We start from the raw sequence: 23962 nt of genomic DNA, 5'->3' as shown, positions 1-23962 counted from the left end.
GTCTGCCGAAAATTAAGAATAGTGCCTGGATTTGAGAAATAAATAGCAGGTAGAATGGGCAGGACTTAGTGATAGGCTAGATGTGGGCATGAGGTAGCAGATGATATCCAGGGTAACTCTTCAGGGTCTGCCTTGGTCCTGAGGAGGTAACATTTGCTGAAAGGAACCCATGTTTCTTGGATGGTGGTGGCAATGGGAGGGTAGAATCATGAGTTAAATTATAGATGTCTCCCAGTTACCTCAAACTTATCATGTCCTGGTGGAGGTGATGATAGGTAGCTAGAAAGATATATCTGGAATTCAGAAGAGATATCTAATCTAGGAAATTATATTGGGATTCATCTGTTGAAAATGAAATTTTTTTTTCCTTTTTAATTTTTATTGGGATTGTTCAGATACCATACAATTATCCAGAGATCCAAAGTGTACAATCACTTGCCCCTGGGTACCCTCATACAGCTTTGCATCCATCACCACATTTAATTTTTGTTCAATTTTTAGAAACTTTTCATTACTCCAGACAAGAAATAAAGAGAAAGATGGAAAAAGAAAAAAAGAAAAGGAAACTCGAATCCTCCCCTATCCCTAACCAACCCCCCTCAATTGTTGACTCGTAGTGTTGGTGTAGTACATTTGTTACTGTTTATGAAAAAATGTTGAAATACTACTAACTGTAGTATATAGTTTGCAATAGGTATATATTTCTTCCCTATATGCCCCTCTATTATTAACTTCTAATTGTATTGCATACATTTGTTCTGGTTCATGAAGTGATTTCTAGTATTTGTACAGTTGATCATGGACATTGCCCACCATAGGATTCAGTTTTATACATTCCCATCTTTAGACCTCCAACTTTCCTTCTGGTGACATATATGACTCTGAACTTCCCCTTTCCACCTCATTCACGCACCATTCGGCACTGTTAGTTATTCTCACATCTTGCTACCGACACGTCTGTTCATTTCCAAACATTTAAGTTCATCCTAGTTGAACATTCTGCTCATACTAAGCAACTGCTCCCCATTCTTAAGCCTCATCCTATATCTTGGTACCTTATATTTCATGTCTATGAGTTTACATATTATAATTAGTTCCTATCAGTGAGACCCTGCAATAATTGTCCTTATGTGTCTGGCTTATTTCACTCCGTATATTGCCCTCGAGGTTTTGTCATCAACCCATTTTTTTTAATATGGTTTTGTTCACTCACCATACATTCCATCCTAAGTAAATAATCGATGGTTCTCTGTATGGTCATATATTTATGTGTTCACCACCTTCACCATTATCTATATAAGGGCATCTACATTTCTTCCACAAGGCAGGAGGGAGAAGCCATAATAGTGGTTGCTATGTCTACAGAGAGAATAGAACATAAGAAGTCAAGAGAACCTAGGATCAAGCCTTGACATATACTATGTCAAGGACAGGACCCTGAGCCAGCAAAGGAGACAAAGAAGGAACCATTGGAGAAGCAGGAGAAAACCCAGAGAATGTTGGATCAAGGAGGCCAAGGGAAGTGTGTCCAAGGACCATCAGCCTCTGTTGTAGCTAATTAAGAGGTTGCATTGTGCTTTAAGGTTAGTTTGTTAGTTACTTTTGATTTATCTGTGAAATTAATTTACATGGATCTATGATTCCAGTTTAAGAGAACCTGTACAGTCCCTTTATACTGATTGAATTAATTAGACCAAGAGTATTGAGGTCATGGTTACTGGGCTAATTATCACAAACTTGGTGAGTGAAATCAATTTCCATTAGGATAAATGCAGTTTACAACTTGAAGTGAACAAATATAGTTTTCTATAGCAAACATTCTATGATGTAATTCTATAACAAACACTAATGTTTCAAGGTTACAAGTCAACATTCCTTGGAACTATTAAAATAATCCTTTCACTCTCAGAGGAAATTTCTTTGCCTTTCATAGTCAACAGAATTAAACAGAAATTCAAGTTTATGATGATAATATAGAATAAGCATGGATTTAAGTTGTGTTACAGTAACTAGTAAGTAAATATTTGTTAATTTTTTCCTAAGTTGCCCCTCATCTGTTCAACAGGCTGTAAGGCTGAGGACTTGCCTTTTCAAAGCACATGTGTCAGCAGTCTTTCCATACTTGTCACAGATCTTCATCAAACTGCTTGCTTAATCCTGAGGGCCTCTGCTCCAAGTACATTTCCAAGTCAAGGGTGAGATTAGGAATATGGAATTTATAATTTTCTCTTTCCAAACCCACAAATGATTTACAAAACAGAGGAGTTCAGTTTTTGGTCAGTGGTGATGAGAACCCTGTTTAATCCCAAAAGAGGGGACAAAAATATGTAACCACTTATTTGTTGTCCTTTTCCAAGGAGGGTGTGGTCCTTGTGGTCTCTCTTGGAGTTCCTCTCCCCAGAGTTAAGATGAAGATGGGATGGGTGTAGGGAAATATGTCTCCTGAGGCTTGATGTTTATTTTTAATCACTTCCCACTTGTGCTGGTTTGAAAGTGTTATGTACCCCAGGAAAGCCATGTTCTTTTAATCCAATCTTGTGGGGGCACACCTATTGTGGAAGGGAGCTTTTGATTAGGTTGTTTCCTTGGAGATGTGACCCACCCAACTGTGGGTGATACCTTTTGATTGGATTATTTCCATGGAGGTGTGACCCCACCCATTTAAGTTAGGTGTTAATTAGATCACTGGAGTCCTTAAGAGAGCTGAGAGCCCACACAGAACCAGATGCTGGGAGACACTTGGAGATGCAAATAGATGGACATCTGGAGATGCTAAGCTAAGAGATGAAGCCCAGAGTTTGCCCCAGAGAAACTAAGACAGGACCCCCATATGCTTAGAGAGAAATGCCCTGGGAGTACAAGCAAGGATGCACAGAGGCTGAGAGAGAGAAGCTAAGAGAGACAAAAGCCCAGAGACATTTTGGAGAAAGCCACTTTGAAGCACAACCCAGGAGCAAAGGACCAGCAGATACCAGCCACGTGCCTTCCCAGCTGACAGAGGTGTTCTGGATGCCATCAGCCTTTCTTCAGTGAAGGTATCCTCTTGTTGATGCCTTAGTTTGGACACTTTTATGGCCTTAGAACTGTAAATTTGTAACCTAATAAATCCCCTTTATAAAAGCCAATCCATTTCTGGTATTTTGTATAACGGCAGTTTTAGCAAACTGGAAGACCATTCTACACCCTCAGGGTACTCTATTATTATTAATACTAATGACTTTCATCTGTGTTATTGTCAAATTTATATATGGATCATCAGCAGGACTGTAGGCTTTTTGAGAGCAAGGGTCCCGTTTAATTTATCCTTTTTTTCCTTCAGCATCCATTGCTCATTCATCTATGAGCACAGACTATGTGACAAGAACTGTGCTAGGTGTTGGAGATAGTGAGATAAGAAGGACCCTTTTTCTTAAGGAATTGATAGTGAGACAGAGTCAAATGTATGTGGTATGTCACCTATGAATGTGGAAAGGGCAATGACAGATATAACTAGATGGTCGGGCCACAAAAGACAAAGTGAGACCTGTTTCAGCCTGAAGAGGGTAGGTGAAGCCATGGAAGGCTTCTAGAATAGGTCAAACCTGAAGTGATGTTCTGAAGGGTGAAGGTAATGGGAAGGGCATTCCAAGCAGAAGGTACAGCATGAGCAAAGGCAGGGAGCTGAGAGGCCATGGGGCCTTTAAGGGACATACAAGCAGCTTGGTGGTGTGGAGCCCAAAGTGTGAGGCAGGGAGTGGGGAGATGACGCTGTAGAGACCAGTAGGGGCTAGGCTGGGAGGCCGCATACTCAGCGCATACTTAGAACTCAACTAACATTTGTGGGCTTCACTGCCTTCAACAGTATTTGCCATCTTAATATCTTCTCCCTCCAATTCTGCATCAGAAATTAAGGTTCTGAGATGGCTTAGGAGAAGAAAAGAGACCAAGCTAGGCTAAGCAATCTGCCACACTTACTAAAGGGAGCAAGTCCTGCTGATGGCTCTCTCCCTGATTTTGAGATAGAAACTAAGTTCTGCACGGTGTTGCAATGGCCTGTTGACCACAGCTCATAATGATGAAATGGCTGAGTTTCCATGTTCAGAGCAGTGAGACCCTGGGGACTGAGAGAGGCTGTCTCGTCTATAGATACGTCATCGTTAAGTTTGCCGATTGCTCCTACTGGAATAGTGTGAGCCAGAGAACAGAACACTGGACTCTAAGGTGGGAGAATTTAGCCCCCACTGTGATTTGTGGTGGGCTTGTGGGCACATCCTGGTCCCTCTTGGGACTTCAGCTGTGGGAGTAGAACCACAGTTCTGTGTCTAACTTCTTAGTGACGGCCAAAGCTAAATGAGAGGCTGATGGGAGGGTGGGATTCAAGAGTGAGCTTCGAGAAAGAAAAGGCATTGTTGTTGTTCCTATTTTTCTAGAAAAGCCTTATGTAGAGGTTTTAGGTTGGAAATTCCAGAAATAGTCCTGGGGCATGGATAATTTATTTGGCTAACACAAGTTTGTTTTTTTTTTTTTTTTTTTAAACAAACTGGAGTAATATTAAAAAGTTGGTGATTTCATGCAAAATCTGAATTTCTGAGGAAAGTCCGAGGCTCTGGAATGCTAGACTTGATCTTTCCTCGTAGTAACGATAGGGTGAAGCCAAGTTCTTTTTCCCAATGTCTATGCATCACCTGGCTTGCTGCAGTTATTTGCCTGTCTCTGTGGGCATTTATGTGTGAGAGCATAGGGCTTTTAAAAATGATTCCTAATCCCATAACAAAATATGTAAGGCAGGAGAGTAGGAATTATTTCTTCCACTTTACAGATGCATCAACTGAGACCGCACCAGATTTGGTGAATCTCTTGCTCTCTGGCTGACCTGCGACCTGAGTCCATGTTTTTTCCCTCCTATGCATTGTTCTTTCTGGGCTAGCACCCTGTCTCTAAAACCACAGCCTCAAGGATCCCAGCAGGAGCCCTAACTCTTGCACTATGAAAAAGGTTTATGAAGGGGAGATTGGTAATTCTAGGAGGAAGAGAGCCCCAGGCACAAACCTTGGGAGAAGAGCCACGGCTGGTGTGAGGAAGCAGACAAGGTAGAAAGTGGGGTCTGAGAGCTGGCGTTCCATCACCCAGTACGGATTGGTGGGACTGTTGCAGATGACGCAGGTGGCATTGTACACTAGGGATATCACGAAGTACATCAGGAAACTGCCTAGGAGGACGAGCCCGTGGATAATGGTCTGTGGAAGGAAAGAGGAAGTACCACTGTTGAAGGCTTAGTTTAGATTAAGGGGCAGTGCAATCACACTATCTGGCTAGCTTTGTTTTAAACTTTTTTTTTGGGAAACATAACACACATATAAAAAATTCATAAAAGTGGGCATGGGCAGTTTAATGGATCATTACCCAGAAGCCCCTAAACCTCATCTCACCCCTAAGGGGAACCATTGCCCTGACTTGGTGGTGATAAATTTCATGCTATTCTTTGTAGTTTTATCACCTACATATGTTTCCCTGCATAGCCTGTTTTAAATGTTAGATAAATAGAATAATATTTTGTGTCATTTTTGTCTTCTTTCCACTCAGTCTTATGTCTGCATGATCATTCCATTTTTACTGCATGTGTTTGTAGTTTACTCATTTTCAAAGCAGTCCAGGGTTCCATTGTCTGGCTCATTTTGCACTGCTTCTTTTTTGTTTTTTCCATTCATGTCTTCTTTTAGAATTAATGACTATTTTGTATAATTTCATTTCCCCTTTTTACCAATTTGGAAGCTATATACTCAATTTCTATTCTTTTAGTGATTACTCAATAAATGACAATGAGCAATCTTAAGTTAACCAAAGCCTGAAGTTTAAAACTACTTTTCCCTCCTCCTGGATTATACAAGGGCTCCAGAGCCCTTTGTTTGCTTTCCTTCTGACTTATACATTATTGCTTATGTATATTTTAGATTTATCTTCTTTTTTAATCCCCTAGTTATTGGTTAATATGGTCAGTATTCATTTAGATTTACTTACATGTTTACCACTTTCTATGTCTTTGTTCCTTGCATCTGGGACCCTCCACTTGGGATTATGTTCCTTTACCTTTAGTACATCCTTTAGAATTTCCTTTAGTGAGGATCTGCTGGTGATACAGTCTCTGTTTTTGTTTATCTGTAAATTCTTTATTTCATTCTCATTCTTGAAAGATTTCTTTTTTTGTTTTTGAAAGATATTTTTGATGGATATAGAATTCTTGTTTGACAGTTATTTTATTCCAGCATATTTAAGATAGCCTTCCTCTGTCTTCTGGTTGTCATTGTTGCTGTTTGAGAAGTTAGTTCTCTCTTTATCTCCTATTCCTTAGAAAGAAATATTTCTCTCTTCAAATCTGGGTGCTTTTATGATTTACAGTTTTTCTTTGGTGTTCTAAAGTTTCCCTATGATATATGTGTGGATTTTTTCTTATTTATCTTGCTTTGGGTTTAGTTGACCTTCTCAAATCTGTGGACTGATGACTTTTATCACTTCTGCAAAATTCTCAAGTCACTATCTTTTCAAATATTTCCTCTGCTTCATTGTCTCTCTCCTTTCCTTTTGGAACGCTGCTCGAATGCTTATTAGACCTTTTCAGATACTGACCTGTTGTCTACATTTCTTAAAACTTTTTCCATAGTTTCTATTATTTTTCTTCTCTGTTTTACATTCTGGATAATTTATTTTGACCAGTACTTATCCCTTCAGCTAGGTCTAATCTACTGTTAAACCAGTCATCAAAATTTAATTTTTTAATGTTCCATTTGATCTCTTTTCAAATCTGTTAGGTAGCTTTTTATAGTTTACCAATCCCTACAGATATTTTTAAAGTTTATTCTTTATTTCTTTAAACATAGTTAGCTAGTCAGCATAGCTTTTCTTTTTTTTTTTTTAGCATGCCTTTTCTATAATTTGTATCTGATAACACCAGTATTTGAAATATTTGATTCTGACACTCGTTTCTGTTGTTCCTTACTTATGGCTTCTTGTTTCTTGTTTCCTTGGGCACTTGGCTATCTTTGAATGTATGCACTTATTGTGCTTGAAAAGTTATTAGCAGGGAAAATTTGAGGCTTCAGTGAAGAGAATTTAGTCTGAGAGGATTTGTGTTTGTTCCTGCAGATGCCCTTGGGCACTGCCTGTCCTAAACCACTTTAAACTGAATTCATCCACTGAGGTTTGGGTCACCCAGGTGTTGAGAAGGAAATCGGCAGGAGGCTCGTGTGACATTACAGCCTCCTGGGACAGGTCCTCTGTGCTGATTCTCCTGCTCTGTTGGGCACTGTGGGTACAGTGCCTGCCGGTCCCTGCTGGGGAGAAGTAGGGGTGGGTCCATGTCTCCCTTATCTGATGGCCAGCTGCTGGGGTCCTAATTCAATAGGGGCAGTCTTCTATTAGATTCCCACTTGGGGAGCCTGGGCTTTGATTTCCAAACCTTTTGCCCATCAAGTCTACCAAAAACAAAGTTCATTTTGGGCAGGATTTCAAACACCGTTGAGGAAACAGCGGCTTTGGCCCAGCTTGCCTCTCTAGAATACTCTCTGCCCTGAGGTTTTGGTCTTTACTATCTTGCCAGCTCATTCACGCTTTTAAGGAGATTATTATTATTATTATTATTGGCTTAAATTTTTTTCCTCTAGTGTTTTTAGTTGTTTTCTGTGGGAAAGATGATCTAAATAATCCAGCTCCTGTATCCGAAGAAGAAAACAGTTAGCTAACTTTTACAATTGCTTCACTGGGCACTGTGAAAACCGATATAACTATTAAAATTCATGTTAGATTTCTACACAGGGGAAAAATAGACTCTCTCCCTGCTTCAAGCACTTTCAAAGGGGAAATGGGTTTCTCATAATGGTTTTAGCAGCTGACTCCTTTCCCAAGAGCACTCGAAATCACCATTAACTTTTGGGATACCCAGTCTAGAGACGCATTTTCTTGCTTATTAATGCTTGAAGCGGAGTGAAAGGCACAGGTTCCCTCTTCTAAAGAGGGATGAATGACTAATCAGAGAGGATCTGGAATCTTTAGTCTTGCACAATTGAGGCTTGATTACATTTTTAGGGAATTTTGAAAAGTTGAGGAAAAAAAAACAACACAAAACCCCACTAATGACTAAGAGGGTCATAGAGAGCAGTGGTTCTAGGGCTAGATTTTTAAAAATGTAATCAAATTACTGCAAGATATTTCAAGTATAGGATAGCACACCTTTGTTTCAGTTTCCTAGATGCAAAAACAAAAACCATATGATGGGATAGTGTAAACAATGGGAGTTTATTGGCTCACAGGGCTAGGAGAAGTCCAAAATTGAAGCATCAGCAAGGCAGCGCTTTCTCTCTAAAGCCTTTTGGGGCTGGCTGCCAGTAATCCTTGGGGTTCCTGGCTTTTGCATCACATGGCAATGCACATGGCAGCATCTTCTGCTTTCTCTTCTGTGTTCTGTTGACTTCCAGCTTCTGGCTGCTCCCGTGGTTTCTCTCTCCCTATCTGACTCACTCTGCCTATAAAGGACTCCAGTAATGCAGACTAAAGCCCAACCTGATTCAGTTGGGCCACACCTTAACTGAAGAAACATCTTGAAAAGATCTCATTTACAATGGATCCATTCCCACCAGAATGGACCAATATCCACCAAGACCAAGGACATGTCCAAATTGGGCTACACAATTCAATGCATATCAATTTTATCCAGCTTTATTAATTTTAATCTTATGCCATATTTACCTTGGATTTTATTAAAAGATTAAATCTTGTAGATACAACTGAAGCATCTGTGTTGCTCTTGCAAATGTCTTCTCTTTAATCTTGAATATAAATTCAGTGTTTATCATTGTTATACATATTTTCTACATACATGTTTATGTATCCAAGTTTATGGATGCCTTTTTTTTTTTTTTGAGATGAGCTTTTATTATGGGGTTTACCTGCAGAGTGGGAAGTCAAGTCACGTTGCCCCGAATCCAGGAGCTTCTCTGAATGGATTCAGGAGCTGCTCTGAATGGCAGTGTGTTCAGGGCTCAAAGTGAAGATACTCTGTGCTTTGGGGGCCTGAATAAGCTGGTTATAAGAGCTTAACATTCCAATGGGTATGAGAGCATAAGGGGAGAGTGGGGGTCTTGCAACATAGGGAGGGACTGATTGCAATCAACAGGGAGGAGGGGAGGATTATAGATTATCTTGTAGCTAACTATCTCAGGGAGTTTCAGGGAGGAGGTAGTTATAGATTACATTTAGCACCAGAGGCCTGATTTTACAAGGAGATAGGTCAAACATTAACTGTCCTAGGTCAAGCAAACTGCCGTGTGCAGTCTTCATGGCACTTGGGGAAGGCCCTGGGCCTGGGGCTCCCACAATGCACCCCCACGCAGCAATTTGCATTGACCATAGGGCAGACATTGCAAACGGGTGCTTTTTTACTTTGTCATGTATTTGTATCCGTTTGCAGGTTTTCTCACTCAACACTATGCTTTTGAGTTTTATCTATGTTGGTGGATATAGTTCTAATTTATTTATGTAAAATACTCTATTATATGCCCCAATTTATTTTCCTGTTGAAGAACATTTAGGTTCTTTTCAATTTTTTTTTTTTTTGCTATTAAAAATGATGCTGTGATAAACATTCTTGTATGTGTTTCCTTTATACACATGTATACATAGAGTGTATACTAGAAGTGGGATTGTGCATAAAGCATGAGTACCTTAAACTTGTCTGGCTATTTCAAATTGCTCCCCAGAATGGTGGTACTAGTCTAGTGTACTAGCAGCATGTGGAAGTTCCATGGCAAATCTTTATTTATTTATTTATTTATTTGCTTTATTGTGCTTTATTGTCTATAACACATTGCTGACATGATTTGCTAGTACTTTATTTAGAATGGTTTACATCTGTGTCTATTTGTGCAATTGGTCTGTGATTTTGTTTCCCAAGAAAATTCCATGCCCAATTGGCATCAGAGTTATTCTAGCCTTGAAAAATTAATTGCTTATCTTTTTCTATTTTCCTATTCCATGAAAAGGTTGGTATAAGACAGGGATTATCTGTACCTCTTAAATTTGGTAAAACTCACTTGTATAATCCTCTGGGCTTGTCTTTGGAACAGGATCACCAGTTCAATTTCTTTAACAGTGATTGATTTATTCAGGTGTGTTGAATGATCTTGACTGTTTTGGTAAATTTAATACTTAATGAAGTTACCAACTTCATTTAAAATTCTCAAAAATACGATTCTTTTGAAGTGATTATATCTATAAATAGATTCCTTTTTCCATTCTTAGTATTATTTTTGTGTTTTCATTGATTATTTTTTATTAGATTTTTGAGGAGCTCAGTTTTGCTTTTGTTGATCTGTTCTTTGATTTTCTCATCTTTTTTCTCTTCTATTTTCTTTAGAATTATATGATAATTTTTAAAGTTTCCTTGAGCTAAATTCTTAACTTATTTATTTTTGATCTTTTTCTTTTTAATAATAATAGTTTTAGCTGTATCACACAAGTTTTCATGTCTCATTTTCATAGCAATTCAGCAATAAGTATAATTTACGAAAGTATGATTTTCTCTACCACACAAATTATTTAGAAGTACATTTAAAAATTTCCAAATGTGCTAGGTTTTGTTAGGCTAACTTTTTATTACTTATTTCTAATTTAAATACATTGTTGTCAGAGAACATGTTCTTTTTGATACTGATTCTTTGGAATTCCTTTGTGATTCAGATTTTTTTTTTTTTTTTGGTAAATTTTTGTTTGAAAAAAATGTAGGTTTGCCATTTGTTTGGAGCAGGGTTTTATATATTAAATAAATTAATTTTATATCAATAAAATGTGATCAAAACTTCTATAACCTTCTATTTTATTGTCATTTGAGCTATGTCAGTTTCTGATACAGTTGTGAATTTGTCAATTTCTGTTTATATTTGCCAGAAGAAAAAATATTCAATTTGATAAATTTTGCTTTTAATAGGTGAATTCAATCTATTTATATTTATTATGAGTATTGATACATTCTGCATGTATTTTGAACATCTTATTTTGTATTTTTGTTACCACTCATTTTCTATGCTTTTACCTTTTACCTTCCCTACATTCTGTAGAATTGATGGTTTTCTTTTTTTCCTATTTCTGTAGTGTTAACCTTAAGTTTTTAATACACTAAATAAATGTAGACTTCATAAAATTTATAGTTAAATACTCATTGCTATTCTCCTCCTACTCATGATGAAGGCTTTAGCATAGACTAATTATCCATTGAAGAGCCCTTTCTTGCCATTCTGTTGTTGCTTCTTATAGTTTTAGCTTTTATTTTTGTTAATGTTTGTTCAGAAGTTCATCCTTTCTTTTAGTGAGGGTCTATGGGTGTCAAGTCTCACAAGGTTTTTTTAATTTTAAAATGGCAGATCTTGACTGATAGAGTAACTGTTTCACTTATTTTCCTTCAGGTCTTTGAAGATAATTACTTAATTGTTTTCTGGCCTCTATTGTTTGTCAGTTTAACTGCTGTTTTTTAAAAGTAATTTGTGCATATTCTCTGGTAGACTTTAAGGTTGTCTCAGTATCTTATACATTGTACAGTTTTACTCTGATCTGTCCAGGTGCTATGTTCACATTTATTTTGATTAATTCTCTTTCTCATAGATTATCTCTATTCTCATTGATTATCTCTTTGAATTTGCTTTTTCATCATTCTCTCCTTTTCTTCTCTTGGAACTTTTATTATGCATTAGCTGGAGTCATTTATTCTAGCCACTATTCCTGTTAATTATTTTTTCATATTTGTGTGGCATTCTGGATGAGTTCTCAATACTGACTTCCAATTTGGTAGTTTCCTCTTTAGCAGGGACCAATCTAGAGTGGATCCCACAAATCGTGTTTTTAACTTCAATGACCATTTTTCATTTTCAAAAGTTCTAAATGGTTCCTTAGCTTGGCTCAGTTCCTAGGATGTCTTGTGCTCGCAGCTTCTGGTAAAGCCATAATTTCAAATACTGTGTCACTGTCAATTTTCCGTCAGCTTCCTTTCTTGAGTGGAGGAGCAACAGCCCAGCCCTTATACACAGTAGTAACTGGGGCTCCCGTTCCCCTTCCCCACAGGGAGCCAGACTCCCCACAGCAGTGGCCTGGGTCCTGCCTTTGCTCCCAGAAAGCCTGTAGCTTAAGCCCACTCCACCCCCACGCCTCATGGTGTTGCAGCCTTTTCTGGTTTTCTGGTGCTGCTGGTCCATGGAGAAATTTATCCTATGCCTTCTTGGTTTTATTGCTTTGTTCTATCTGTCACTGGCATGCATTTGGAGGGGGTTTACAAAGTGGGAACACTGAGATCCAAAAGTTCCCTTGGGTGACTCTTAGCCACAGCCCAGCACGTCAGGGTCTTGTGAAGCTTGTGGTGATGGTGGTGGGGTGTGCATGTGATGATGGTGGGAGAAGAACACTGTGGAATGTAGGGGACACACTGAGCCTATGTAGGCACTCTTCCAAATTTTTAACACATATGCTTCCAGAAAGAGTCATTTCAGCTTCACCCAGCTAAGGACCACTGTTAAGTGGTCTCTCCTCCTCATTCAATCTTACTTCCTCAGAGTATTAGCATGGTGGTTAAAAGCTCCTGGGTTGGACTGCCAGGGCTCAAAACTTGCTTCTGTCTTGAACCAGTCGTGTTACTTGGGGCAAGTTTTTTAACCTTTGCTGCATCTATTTCTTAATGCGCAGAATAGGAATAAAATACCACCTAATACAAAGGTTTCTTGTGGGGTTAAATGAGGTATTACATGTCAATCTAGTTTTTAACTAGAAAAATTCAATGACAAAGTTGGAATTGCTTTTTTAGATATTCAAATGTGATGTCTGGACATGCTTGAGCCATGGTTATGTGGAGGCGATTTTCCAATCTTTCATCTTCAAATTAAATGGGGAGCATATATTCCCAACATAGCCTAGAGCATGGTTGGTCTAGTGCTTTCCTTTTCTCTAAAGCACCCTTGAACTTATATCAATAGCTTCCATTTTTGCAACCGATTGCCTCATTGTTTAAAGTATGTTAGTTTTATCATGCTGGCTAACTAGTTGAGAAGCAAATCAAGTCCCAGACTTTTATTTTCTACACCTTTTATCCCTGCACAGGTGGAGCTCAGTATGTATTTACTGAGTAAATTCTATAACATGGCGTGAAACACTCAGAAATATGAGCAGGGTCAATGGACAGGAACTAAGCCAAAGGGGCTCTGGGTCCTTACCCAGGTCTTCATTTCCATCGCCTGGTGCAAGAGAATTGTGGCAAGGGAGATGGTGTTGATAGGTGTTCCAAAGGTAAAGACATCGATGTCAGAGTCCTTGTAGGTCTGCAGAAGAGAAACAAACAGGCTCGTCAGATGTGCCCTTGGACTCAAAGCTTTGGCTTTGACAGATGACCAAAAAGCATCAGTGAAGCCAGGAGTCAGAGAGGGAAAGAAATGAGGAGAGAAGAAGGTATCCAGCTGCTGTCTGTGATGAACTGATCCAGAGAACAGACCCAGAGTGGGTTGACAGGAGTAAATTATTTAGAAACATGTTTGCCAGAGGAAGTCTCAATGGGTGCTCCGAAACCATGGTGGAATGAATGAACAAAGAGTTTATTGAGAATCCCCCAGGAACTGTGCTAATTGCTGAAGATACTTCCATGTTCACCTTCAAGGAGTTCACATTCTATTAGGCTGGGCAGATGTGGTTTGATTTAAGATGTAAGTGCTATAATAGAGGCACGAGTATGTCTTTTGAGAGCATGGAAGAGGGGATATAGCAGCTGAGACCAGAATAAGAAGGAGTTAATCAGTTGAAGAGGGAGGGGAAGGGCATTCTAGGTAGAAGTCAGAACAGAGGGTGAGTGTGATGGGTTCCTGGAATTCTAAATAATCCTATATGTTGGGCACATGACAAGGGCAAGAGATGAAGAAGAAAGACAAGCAGAGACCAGGTCAGGGAGGGCATTGTAAGCCAGGGAATTCAAACAAAGCACAAGAGCCTCCCTCCTCTAAGCCCATCTTGTAGTTAATTGGAAAAGAATAAGTGACCAGAGGCTGGGCAAGAAATACTGCTTACCTGGTAGCATTTATCCCACATCCTGGCCCCCTGTTAGAAGGAATAAAGGTACCCTTTTGTATCTTAGTTCTCCCTATTCAAACCAGGGAAGCAAACTGAGATGAGGCTGGTATTCCTTGCTATCTGCATTCTTGATGTTTATTTCAGACCATGTGTTATCCCTTATTATCAAAACATGCTGCCTGAACTCTTACTGATTTGATCTTGAAAGTACAAATCTCTATATAAATCAAAGTTGACAAGCTCAGATACCTTTTGTGATCCAAAGGAAACAGTAAATGAGTGAAGAAGGCCAAGTGTAAGACAAAGGGGAATGGTGGGGACTATGGCAAAATGGACAGCATGCGCCCCCTGTAAGCAGGGCTGCAAGTCAGCTCCAGATTTTTGCCATGAGGGAAGATTACCCAGTATAACAATATCTTCCAGTTTTTCAAGAACAGCCAGAAATTAATGTATTTGGGTAGAGTGTTCTGAGTCTCTGCTGTAAAGCATCCAGAAAGACACCACAAGCCAGGAGTGCTTGTAAACAGGTCTGGTACTACCCTGTGATTTATATGGTCAGAATGGGTCTACATGACTTACCAGGTAAGGGATAAAGAAACAGATGAGACTCTGGTAGAATGCTTCCGCCATGGAAATCCAGAAAGTCAACAGGTTATAGCACTGTCAGGAAAGAAAACACACCAATAATCACCCCCAACAAAGCAAGTCTCTGTTCTTTGCACACAACTTTCTTGCATGTGGCTGGGTGTGCCAATTTGAATGTATTATGTGCCCCAGAAAAAGCCATATTCTTTGATGCAATCTTGTGGGGCAGACATTTTAGTGCTGATTAGATTGGAATTCTTTGAGTGTTCCCATGGAGATGTGCCCCATCCAACTGCAGGTGATAACTCTGATGAGATAATTTCCATGGAGGTGTGGCCCCACCCATTCAGTGTGGGCCTTGATTACTGGAGCACTATATAATCTCAGACAGAAGGAGCCAGCTTGCTACAGCCAAGAGGGACACTCTGAAGAACACCCAGGAGCTGAGAGATTTGCTGCGGATGACAGTTTGAAGACAGCAATTGAAAGCAGACTTTTGCTCCGGAGAAGCTAAGAGAGGATAAATGCCCCAAGAGCAACTGAGAGTGATATTTTTGAGGAATTGCAGCCTAGAGAGGAACATCCTGGCAGAAAGCCATTTTGAAACCAGGACTTTGGAGCAGACACCAGCCACGTGCCTTCCCAGCTAACAGAGGTTTTCCAGACACCATTGGCCATCCTCTAGTGAAGGCACCTAAGTACTGATGTGTTACCTTGGACACTTTATGCCCTTAAGACTGTAACTGTGTAACCAAATAAACCCCCTTTTATAAAAGCCAATCCATCTCTGGTGTTTTGCATTCCAGCAGCATTAGCAAACTGGAACACTGGGTCAGGCAAAATGGCAGTCACAATGCCTCTTATCTTTGGCGCAAAGAATAGACTTGGGGGTAGCAGACTTTGGTTCAAGTCCCAGTGTGAAAAATCACTAAGCTGCTCTGAGAATTGGTTTCTTCTTCCATCAAATGTGGATAATAATAATACCACTGATTTCCTTGGGTTTCGAGAAGGCTAAATGTGATCATGTCTTAGTAACTAATAAGTATTCCTTGGTGATTAAATATTATCATGTATTAGCATTATTGCTGGCACTACTATAAACTTGGGAAGTTTAGAGATTCTGAGGGTTCTAAATGGCCTGAAAGAAAGATCTTAATCACAGGCCAGGATCCAGGAACCCAAGGGACACATCTCTGTGGCTTCAGGGACAAGCCTCATTTCATGCTTCACTATTTGTGCTCTCTCTGGGAAAAGTGAACCCATTTACAGTTTATGTTTTAGCTACATTAACTTCTTTTAATGCTAGATATTTGAGGAATACCTTATATAGTCAGGATGCCTAGGGTAAAATTGGAAGATCCCAAAGTATACACGTTATGGCCGTGCCTTCTTCATGTGAATTGCTTGAGTTGCTGGGTTGCTCTTTCTACCAGTCTTTGGGTCAGAACCTGACTTTGTTCTTTGTCAGCTATGCACAAAAAATCACCAGCTCTCAAACACCACATCTGGCTTTGACCCCTCTTTCCCAAGATGCAGGTACTCTCAGGCTTTCTGAAGCCCCTTCCCTGAGTTCCACCTTGGAGGTGGTTGTGTTCCCTTGCTGCCTCCATCTGGTCTCTTTTCCTGTGCTCATCTGACCACATGAATGACCTGACTTCCCCAAATCATTCAGGGTGAAAGTGTGGCCTCTCTCGACCTCCTAGGACACTCTTCAGTCTCCTTGATATCAGCAAGTTCAAAGCCATGTTCTTGTGTAATCTGGAGTTCCAAGTTTTGCTTTCCCCAACGTGATGTGGAAGCATTTATGGTTGTTTATGAATCCCTCACCCAGAGAAGAACAAACTGACCTTCAGTCCCAGGGGTTCCAAAGCTAGGCCTTGGGGCTGTAGATGGTCCTCAAGGCATGTAAAGGGGGGCTGGACAAGGGGGCTGGGATCGTTCTGTATGCCTTCCTCCAGTTTCAACTAGGGTAGCCCCATATTAATGTGTGACATAATTAAGTAAAAAATTGAGAAGAAAAATACCCACCGGTCTGGTCCAACACCCTTGTGAACAAGTGAGAAGAGGGCCAGAAAGGGGAGAGGAGTTTCTTGGGGTCACAAGGAAGGTGAGCAGCAGAGTGGGCTCTTTCCCTGACACTTTCAGGGAGGAGGAGGAGGTCAGGGGGAAGCAGGGCCCCCACCCCCTGCCCCCCTGGGCCTCTTACCTCAGAGTTCTGGCCACTCTTGTAAAGCTCAGGCAATGCCAGGAGTGTTTCCTCAGAGACATCTTTGTCAAGGATTCCAAAGATGAGAGGAGGCAATGAGGTGAAAAGGAGATTGAAGAATATCATCTGCCAGTAATCGATCATGGTGGAGCCAGAGAAACCACAGAAGAACTGGTACCAGAAAAGCAGGCTGACGTAGCACTGTGGGCAGAGAGTGAGGCCTGGTGAGTGAGGCCCTTGGGCGTGGCCAGTCACCAACTACTGCTCAGGAGCTCAGACAAGTCACCTGCGCTCTAGGATCTTCAGTTTCCTTATTCGAAATGTGCAGGGTTGTAGAAGAAATAGAGATCATCCTAACTGCCTGATGTAAACTGGGGCTTCTATTATTTTTACTGTTATTATTAATGTTCTCCAGGCCTGAAGGGACCTCTATCAGCCTGTTGCAGTAAGGATTCTATGGTGGTTCAGAGCACAGGTTTTGGAGGTTGAGATGCCTGATTTTGAATCCTAGTTTTGTTACTTACAAGCTGTGTGACCTTGGGCAGACTGATTAACCTTTCTGAACATCATTTTGCCATCTATCAGTTGGGAAGTAGCACCTAGACCATGGCACATGATAAGTGAATGACAGTTGTTGTTGTTAGTTGTGTGGTAATTAGGAAGGGATATGCCTGAGGAAGGGGTGATATAAAGGCTAACCCGTGAGCAGGACACCTGGCACAAAGAGGACCCCACCCCCTGAAGATTTACCTCAAAATGCTTTCCTAATGACCATGTAACCCAGGAGGGTGAGTAATAAAATCTTCTGCCTAAATTTTGCTTTATGTTTTCCAAAGCTCTTTCCCACTCAAGATTTTCCCAACTGTGAGATGGGCTGGGACATTCTTATTGTCCCTACCATATTTGCAATGTGGTTTGGTGACTTGCCCAATGTCACGTAAAAAGCTGGTGCTGGAGTTAGGACTAGAACTTCTCAGTTCTACGTGGCGAAGGCACAGAGAGGTGAAGGGTCTTGTAAGAAATCACTCAGCAGTTTTGCATTCAAGCTAGAATTCTCATTTCCTAACTGATGGTCCAGTGTTATTTGGAAGAGGAGTTCTATGTATTATTATTATTCATGATAATACAATCACGTCAATATTATCATCAATAGTAACAGCAATAATTATTATTTGAGCTCCTACCATGTTACAGGGTTTGTGTTAGATGTGCTCACTCTACAGATGAGGAATTTGAAGCTCTGAGATACTCAGTTATCTGTTGCCCAAATTCAGAGCTAGCAAGTGGCACAACCAGAATCTGAGTTCTCTTTGACCACCCCAACCTGTCTGGCTCCTGTCTTTGGATTATACATTGACAATGCTGACTGAGACTCTCCCTTCCTCTGGTTTTTCTGTCCAGAGGACTAATGGGAAGTGTCCTGGCTCTGAACGAGATCCTGGTGCTCTGAGATACCCCAAACCCTGCATCTGCTCTGCTTGTAAGCCAGGCTTCCCTGATGTGGAACCAGGGCTTCAGTTCATCTCCTCTTGCTGCAGTGCCCTGGTGAAGGCACATGGGCTCTGCTCTAGGAATTTTGGCCAAGTCACTTCTCAGAGGAGGAGATTTAAGTGGGGAGAGGGCTCAGTCCATTTACCATGCTGTGGATAGGTTTAAAATACACCATGGGCAGAGTTTGAGTCCCCAGATTAACATTCATGACTTAAGCACTTGACATGCTGGGCTAAGTATTAATAAAAGGTACTAAGTCTCCTTGATGCTAGTATTCAGCAACTGTCTAGGGCTTTCACTTCTGTGGGGTTCCCCCCCCCCCCCAAGCTTCTCCCTCCCCAGCTGGATGGGTAAGGCAATGGTTACTATGTCCATTTAACACACAGGAAGCTTGAGTAGCTCAGACAGGTAAAGGGACTACACCAAAGTCACTCAGCCAGTTGGTGTTGGAATTGTAACTTGAAGTCATACGAGCCTATGATGCCAGGGCTGGGAGTGTTGCCATCTAAGCCAACCTCTTCATTTTACAGATGAGGCCAAAAATAACAACCAGGTCAATAATAACAGCAGCAAAGGCTTCTAAAGCACTCACTATGTGCTGAGCTTTGTTCTAACTCATCTACCTCCCCACAGCCCTGTGAGGTAGTCAGGAAGTTAGGGAACGGATTCTCAGAAAGGTTTAAACATTGAGCTAGGCTTACAGAGCTAGGAAGTAGCAAAGCTGGGATTCAGACCCAGATGATCTGGCTTCAGAGAAACCCTCATAACCACCATGCAGGAAGGGGTGGACTTGGTGAAGGGAATTGAAGATCCAAGACTAACCTTCAAGTCTCCAGCACTCCACTCCAAAGTCCTTTATCCTACACCAGGGCGAGGCCTGTAGGTTTCCTCCTGGGGTGCTGTGTGTGGGAGGATACTGAACAAAGAAAGCCACGATTGACAATTTCTGCTATGGGCACTCAAAGGAGCAGTGCAGCATGATGACCAGGTTTAGGCCATCTGCCACTATGTCACACTGTAGACCTGTCCCTTCTGAATCTGTCCTTCTGGACCATGAGCATCAACTTCATTTCACCAAATTGCTACTAAGTTGTACAATGCTTATCATTTTATGGGTGCCATGGTGTGTGACCCCAGTTGTCACCCAATGCTGGCCTCTAAGCCAGTGATCACCTGGGCTGGTGCTAGACGGTCCCAAACTCTATGGCTAGGCATGATGATATGACCATGTAACATTGCTTGAACAATTTATGCTGAGGCATGGTGCTAGGCAGGCTTGGAGGGCAGACACACAGCCTGGGGCAGAGTGGCCTCTGCCTTCAAAGAACTTGGCAACTATTGGAGAACATGTGCTTTAACCCTAGAAGGCACTGAATGCCACAGTGGTGAGGACAGAGAGACTTTGGAGTAGACAAGAACTGGGTTTGAATCCTGATTCTGTGACCTACAGAACAACCCCTCAGGCCCTCAGCTACCACATCCCTAAAATGGATAATAACTGCACCCACTTTGCAAAGTTGTTAGCATCTGCTCTATCATCATCATCATTGTCATCATCATCATCTAGTTTAATCCTGACAAATTAAGCACTTACTAGATGCAAGTCACTGCTTTAAGCACCTCACATATAGTAATTTATTTATCCACACAACAGCCCTGAGTTAGGTAGAATTATCCCCATTTTACAGCTGAGGAGACTGAGGCATAGAAAGTTTAAATAAGCTATTTAAGGTCATATTGCCATTAAGTAGCAGAGCTGGACTGGAATTTGAACCTGGCTTTAGAACTTTTGCTCTTAATCCCTACTATTCTTAACTCTCATAGTTATACATGTATATAAAGTTCTTAGCACAGTATCTGGCACATAGTAGGTTCTCTATAAATGGTAGTGGGTGTTAATGTTAGTAATGCTCTGCCAGATAGGACCAAGCAGAACAAAGCACCAAGGAAGTACTATGGTGGCATGGAGGGCTCTGGTGAACGGGGATTCAGGGAACTAGTTTTCGTTGAGCTACTTGTCCTACAACACATACACCAGCTAGGTTATCACTGGACCATTTTAATATTTCCTTCCTTAGGTTTTCTAAGCCCTCAGTTACAACAATAAAATACAATGTGCTTGGATATCATTGGCTGTTTCCCACAGAGATGGATGTCTTTACCTAGTTGTAATTTAATATTGATTTTTATTAGGGGTTGTTAGAAAAAAGAGTGATCATATGGAAGTTAATTTTCATCTTCTACAAAAATGCCCTTGAAATGGGTTCCTGAATGATTTTGTGTGACAGATTTGCTTGATAAATTTATCTTGGAATTTAGAGCTAAGAATTTGTCTTCCTCCTGACCCACTGGACTGCTTGTTTTATACAGAACATTTAACATGTAGCCATTTTAGACCAGGTTTCTGATGCAGCTAACCTCCCTTCCCTCTCTGTGGTTTCTGAGCTATATTCTTACGTTTCCCATATAACTTCCCTATCGCCTTTGTGTTTTTACTGTAAGTCACTTAAGCTTCTTTTCAGAATTAGATACAGCCTGTGTTATAAAGTCATAAACTGCCTGAAATATTTCTTATGAAGACTCTGGTTGCCAAGCCCTTCCTTCTTCAACTGGTTAACTAAGTTATTTCTACTCTTCTTTTAGGTCACAGCTTAAACATTACTTTCTTCTGGACTGATTAGGTTAAGAATCTCCTGGCTACGCGTCCATAGCATCCTCACCTTCCTCTATGGAAATGCTCCATAGGAAATGGATTTTTTTCTAATGTTAAATTTCTTTTTCCCTGTAACAGTGTGGGTCAACCTCTAAGGATCATACGACTCACCTGGGGATCTTGTCTAAAAATGGCAATTCTGACTTAATAGACCTGGGGTGGAACCCGAGAATCTTCATTTCTAACAAGCTTCCATTTGATGCTAATAATGTTGATGGTCTGAGAACCACATTTTGAGTAGCAAGATTTCACTACACTAGGGGTTGACAAACTACTGCTTGCAGGCCAAAATCCAGCTGTAAATAAAGTTCTGTTGAAATACAGCCACATGGTTTGTCTACATGTTGCCTCTGGCTGCCACTACCACAGTGGATTTGAGCATTGCGTAAGAGGGTATATGCACTGCAAAGCCTAAAATACTTATTATCAGGCTCTTTGCAGAAAAAGTTTGCTGAGCCCTGATTTAGACTGCAAGCTTCATGAGGACAGGGACCATTTCTACTTTGATCCCTGACGTACATCCAGGGCCCAGTACTGTTTCTGACATAGAGCATGTCAGATTCCAGAAAAAAAATCTAGTATATAGAAGGAATTTATGACCTAGGGAGCCCGCAGCTTATCTCAGAAAAACCAGGTGCCCCATAAACTAAAGGATGAAGGCTGTTCAAAGCCGTGGTGGTGCCTCGACCCCCAGGGGGCAGATAAGGCAAGATCATATATGCCCATAAGATGAACAACCAGAAAGGTGTGCTCTCCCTGGATAGATAACACAGCTACATTTCAAAGAAGAATAATGTGTCAGAACCCTAGCAACCTATCAGCCCAGAAATTGATAGGCACTCACCCAATTGAGGCACAGGACACACTCAGAAGGCACCCTTCCCCCCCAACACCCTCCCATCCCAAAGTGGGTTTTTCCTTTAAAAAGTGCTGCTCTCAGATAGAGAGCTGGAGCCATTTTCTTTCTTCTTTTTGTTGGCTCCCACCTGCTTTCTTCCTCCAATAAACCTTAAACTCTCTACTTAAACCATGACATGCTGCGTTGTGTGGTTTCCTGAATGACTCCAACCTAACAGAGCAGATATTTGAAAATTATTTGAATAAATGAAATAAATCTTAGTTGTTCTATTGCTCTGATACTCATTCTGGAGTTTTAACATTAAAAGCATGTTTCCTCCTGAGACAGGGTTAGGATCTTGGTTGTTTCCCACTTCCTCTGCGCAGCTGGAGTCTTAGACCTCAGAGGGAGTGCACTGAACCTGGTGACCACCTTGCGGAGATTGGATGCCTGCTCTTTCTCTCAAAGAGCTACAGTGCAGTAATTAATTCATCGTTCAAATTTCAGAGCAGGCAGGTTTTTAATCCCCTCTGAAATTGGTTTCGGAGGTGGAAGTCATAGTTCTCCAACCTCTAATTGCAATGGGGAGATAATGTTGCATTAGTATCACAATCTCGAGTGTGGCATTGGGCTGGAAATAAATATCATTTAAGCTTTCAAAGCATGGCTGGCTGGAAACATTTCCTTTTCTATCTCACAAACTTAATGCAGAGGAGAGGTTTTGCTTATTCAAAAGAATGATTCCTTTGGAGGCAAAAAAAGAAAATTAAATGGGCATTTTGAATATAGTCTATCATGCAGAGAGTGAGTTTCAAGTCAAATGGAGTGGCTTGTTTACACAGACCTGCTGAAATAATATTACCATCTGGTTTATCCAGTTTACATTATATTTTGTCATTGCTGTTTATTTACATTTACTTTGAACTTTGCAGAGAGCAAGGGTGACTGTGACAGTGTCTGAAAGCAGGACTGGGAGATTGAAACTAGAGAAGAAAAATACAATTTTGGAGCAGCTACTTGGCTAATGTGTTTCTTTTCCTTCACCTTGGTCTTATTAATTCTCCCTTTTTCCTTATGCAAACAGGAATCAGTTTCTATTTGGAGGCTTTTGGGGATTAATCAAAGGTCCTTGAACTAGATAATGAAAAACTCAGGCAGTTGTTTCCTCCTTAGTGTAGCAAAACTCTGATTGATTTCTTCCTATACCCATTGTTAATCAAGGACTTTCCAAACAAAAGCCTCCGACCGTTTTAATACCTCGCTTGATGTGTGCCTACTTTGGACCTTTACTGACAATGCAGAAACCAATGTATTTTTAGGAGACACAATATCTTCATATGATTCTTTGTATTTGTATAGAGCCCTGACACTAAAATCCCTTAAGAATGCTTCTAGAGGTAAAGAGAGCCATTGTCTTCCCATATTATTGATGAGGAAATTGAGGCTCAGAGAGGTTAAGTGACTTTTCCAAGGTCACACTTCATTTTAGAGTCTGGCAAGATTAGAAACCAGAAGATTTCCCCATCTCAAAGCTTTTTGTCAATAGACATTTTAATTAGTGTCTTGCCCTCCGGGAACTCCCTGTTGGGAAGTTTGAAGGTGCCGAAATGATTTACAGGTTCTCAGGTTGAAGCAGTGGGCTCCAGTCCCACATTCTCTGAGTACACTTTCCCTTTATTTTCCTGATGGATGGAGTGCACCTATTGCATTGGGCTGGCTCTGCTTGGGGAGGAAATCTAAGATACAAATCAAGCTAGTTCTTTAAATCCTTCTTTCTTGCAATCAGAAAATAAATATTGTTTATTGAGTCCCTCTAAGAGTAACAATAGCATTAGCAATGGTGATAAAAATAACTGCTAATCTTATAGGGTGATTATTACCTGGATATCACTTTATACGCAAGCTCTCGTCTAATCCGCATAGTAAATGCAAGAGAAAGGTGCAGTTACCATCTCCATTTTACCAGATGAGGAAACTGAGGCTTAGGGATGTTACCAAATACAGGATCCTGGATTCGAAATGTGTGTGATGCCAGAGTCCTTGCTCTGAGCTAGTCATGCTGCCT

The 23962-nt window shown here is 40.7% G+C and overlaps 1 protein-coding gene across 1 annotated transcript in view; it reads right to left on the bottom strand.

Moving 5' to 3' along the window:
• The window catches only part of ATP10B (ATPase phospholipid transporting 10B (putative)), a 242972-nt gene that overhangs the window by 4622 nt on the left and 214388 nt on the right, over window positions 1-23962 (bottom strand). The window contains 4 exon segments of the mRNA XM_037799283.1: window positions 5029-5216; window positions 13221-13325; window positions 14644-14724; window positions 16856-17056. Of these exon segments, the coding sequence (XP_037655211.1) occupies window positions 5029-5216; window positions 13221-13325; window positions 14644-14724; window positions 16856-17056 (575 nt within the window).

The sequence above is a fragment of the Choloepus didactylus genome, chromosome 11 (assembly GCF_015220235.1).
Source record: "Choloepus didactylus isolate mChoDid1 chromosome 11, mChoDid1.pri, whole genome shotgun sequence".
NCBI classification, from domain to species: domain Eukaryota; kingdom Metazoa; phylum Chordata; class Mammalia; order Pilosa; family Megalonychidae; genus Choloepus; species Choloepus didactylus.
The sequence above is the reverse complement of the archived record's forward strand: the minus strand, read 5'-3'. Positions and strand labels throughout refer to the sequence as shown.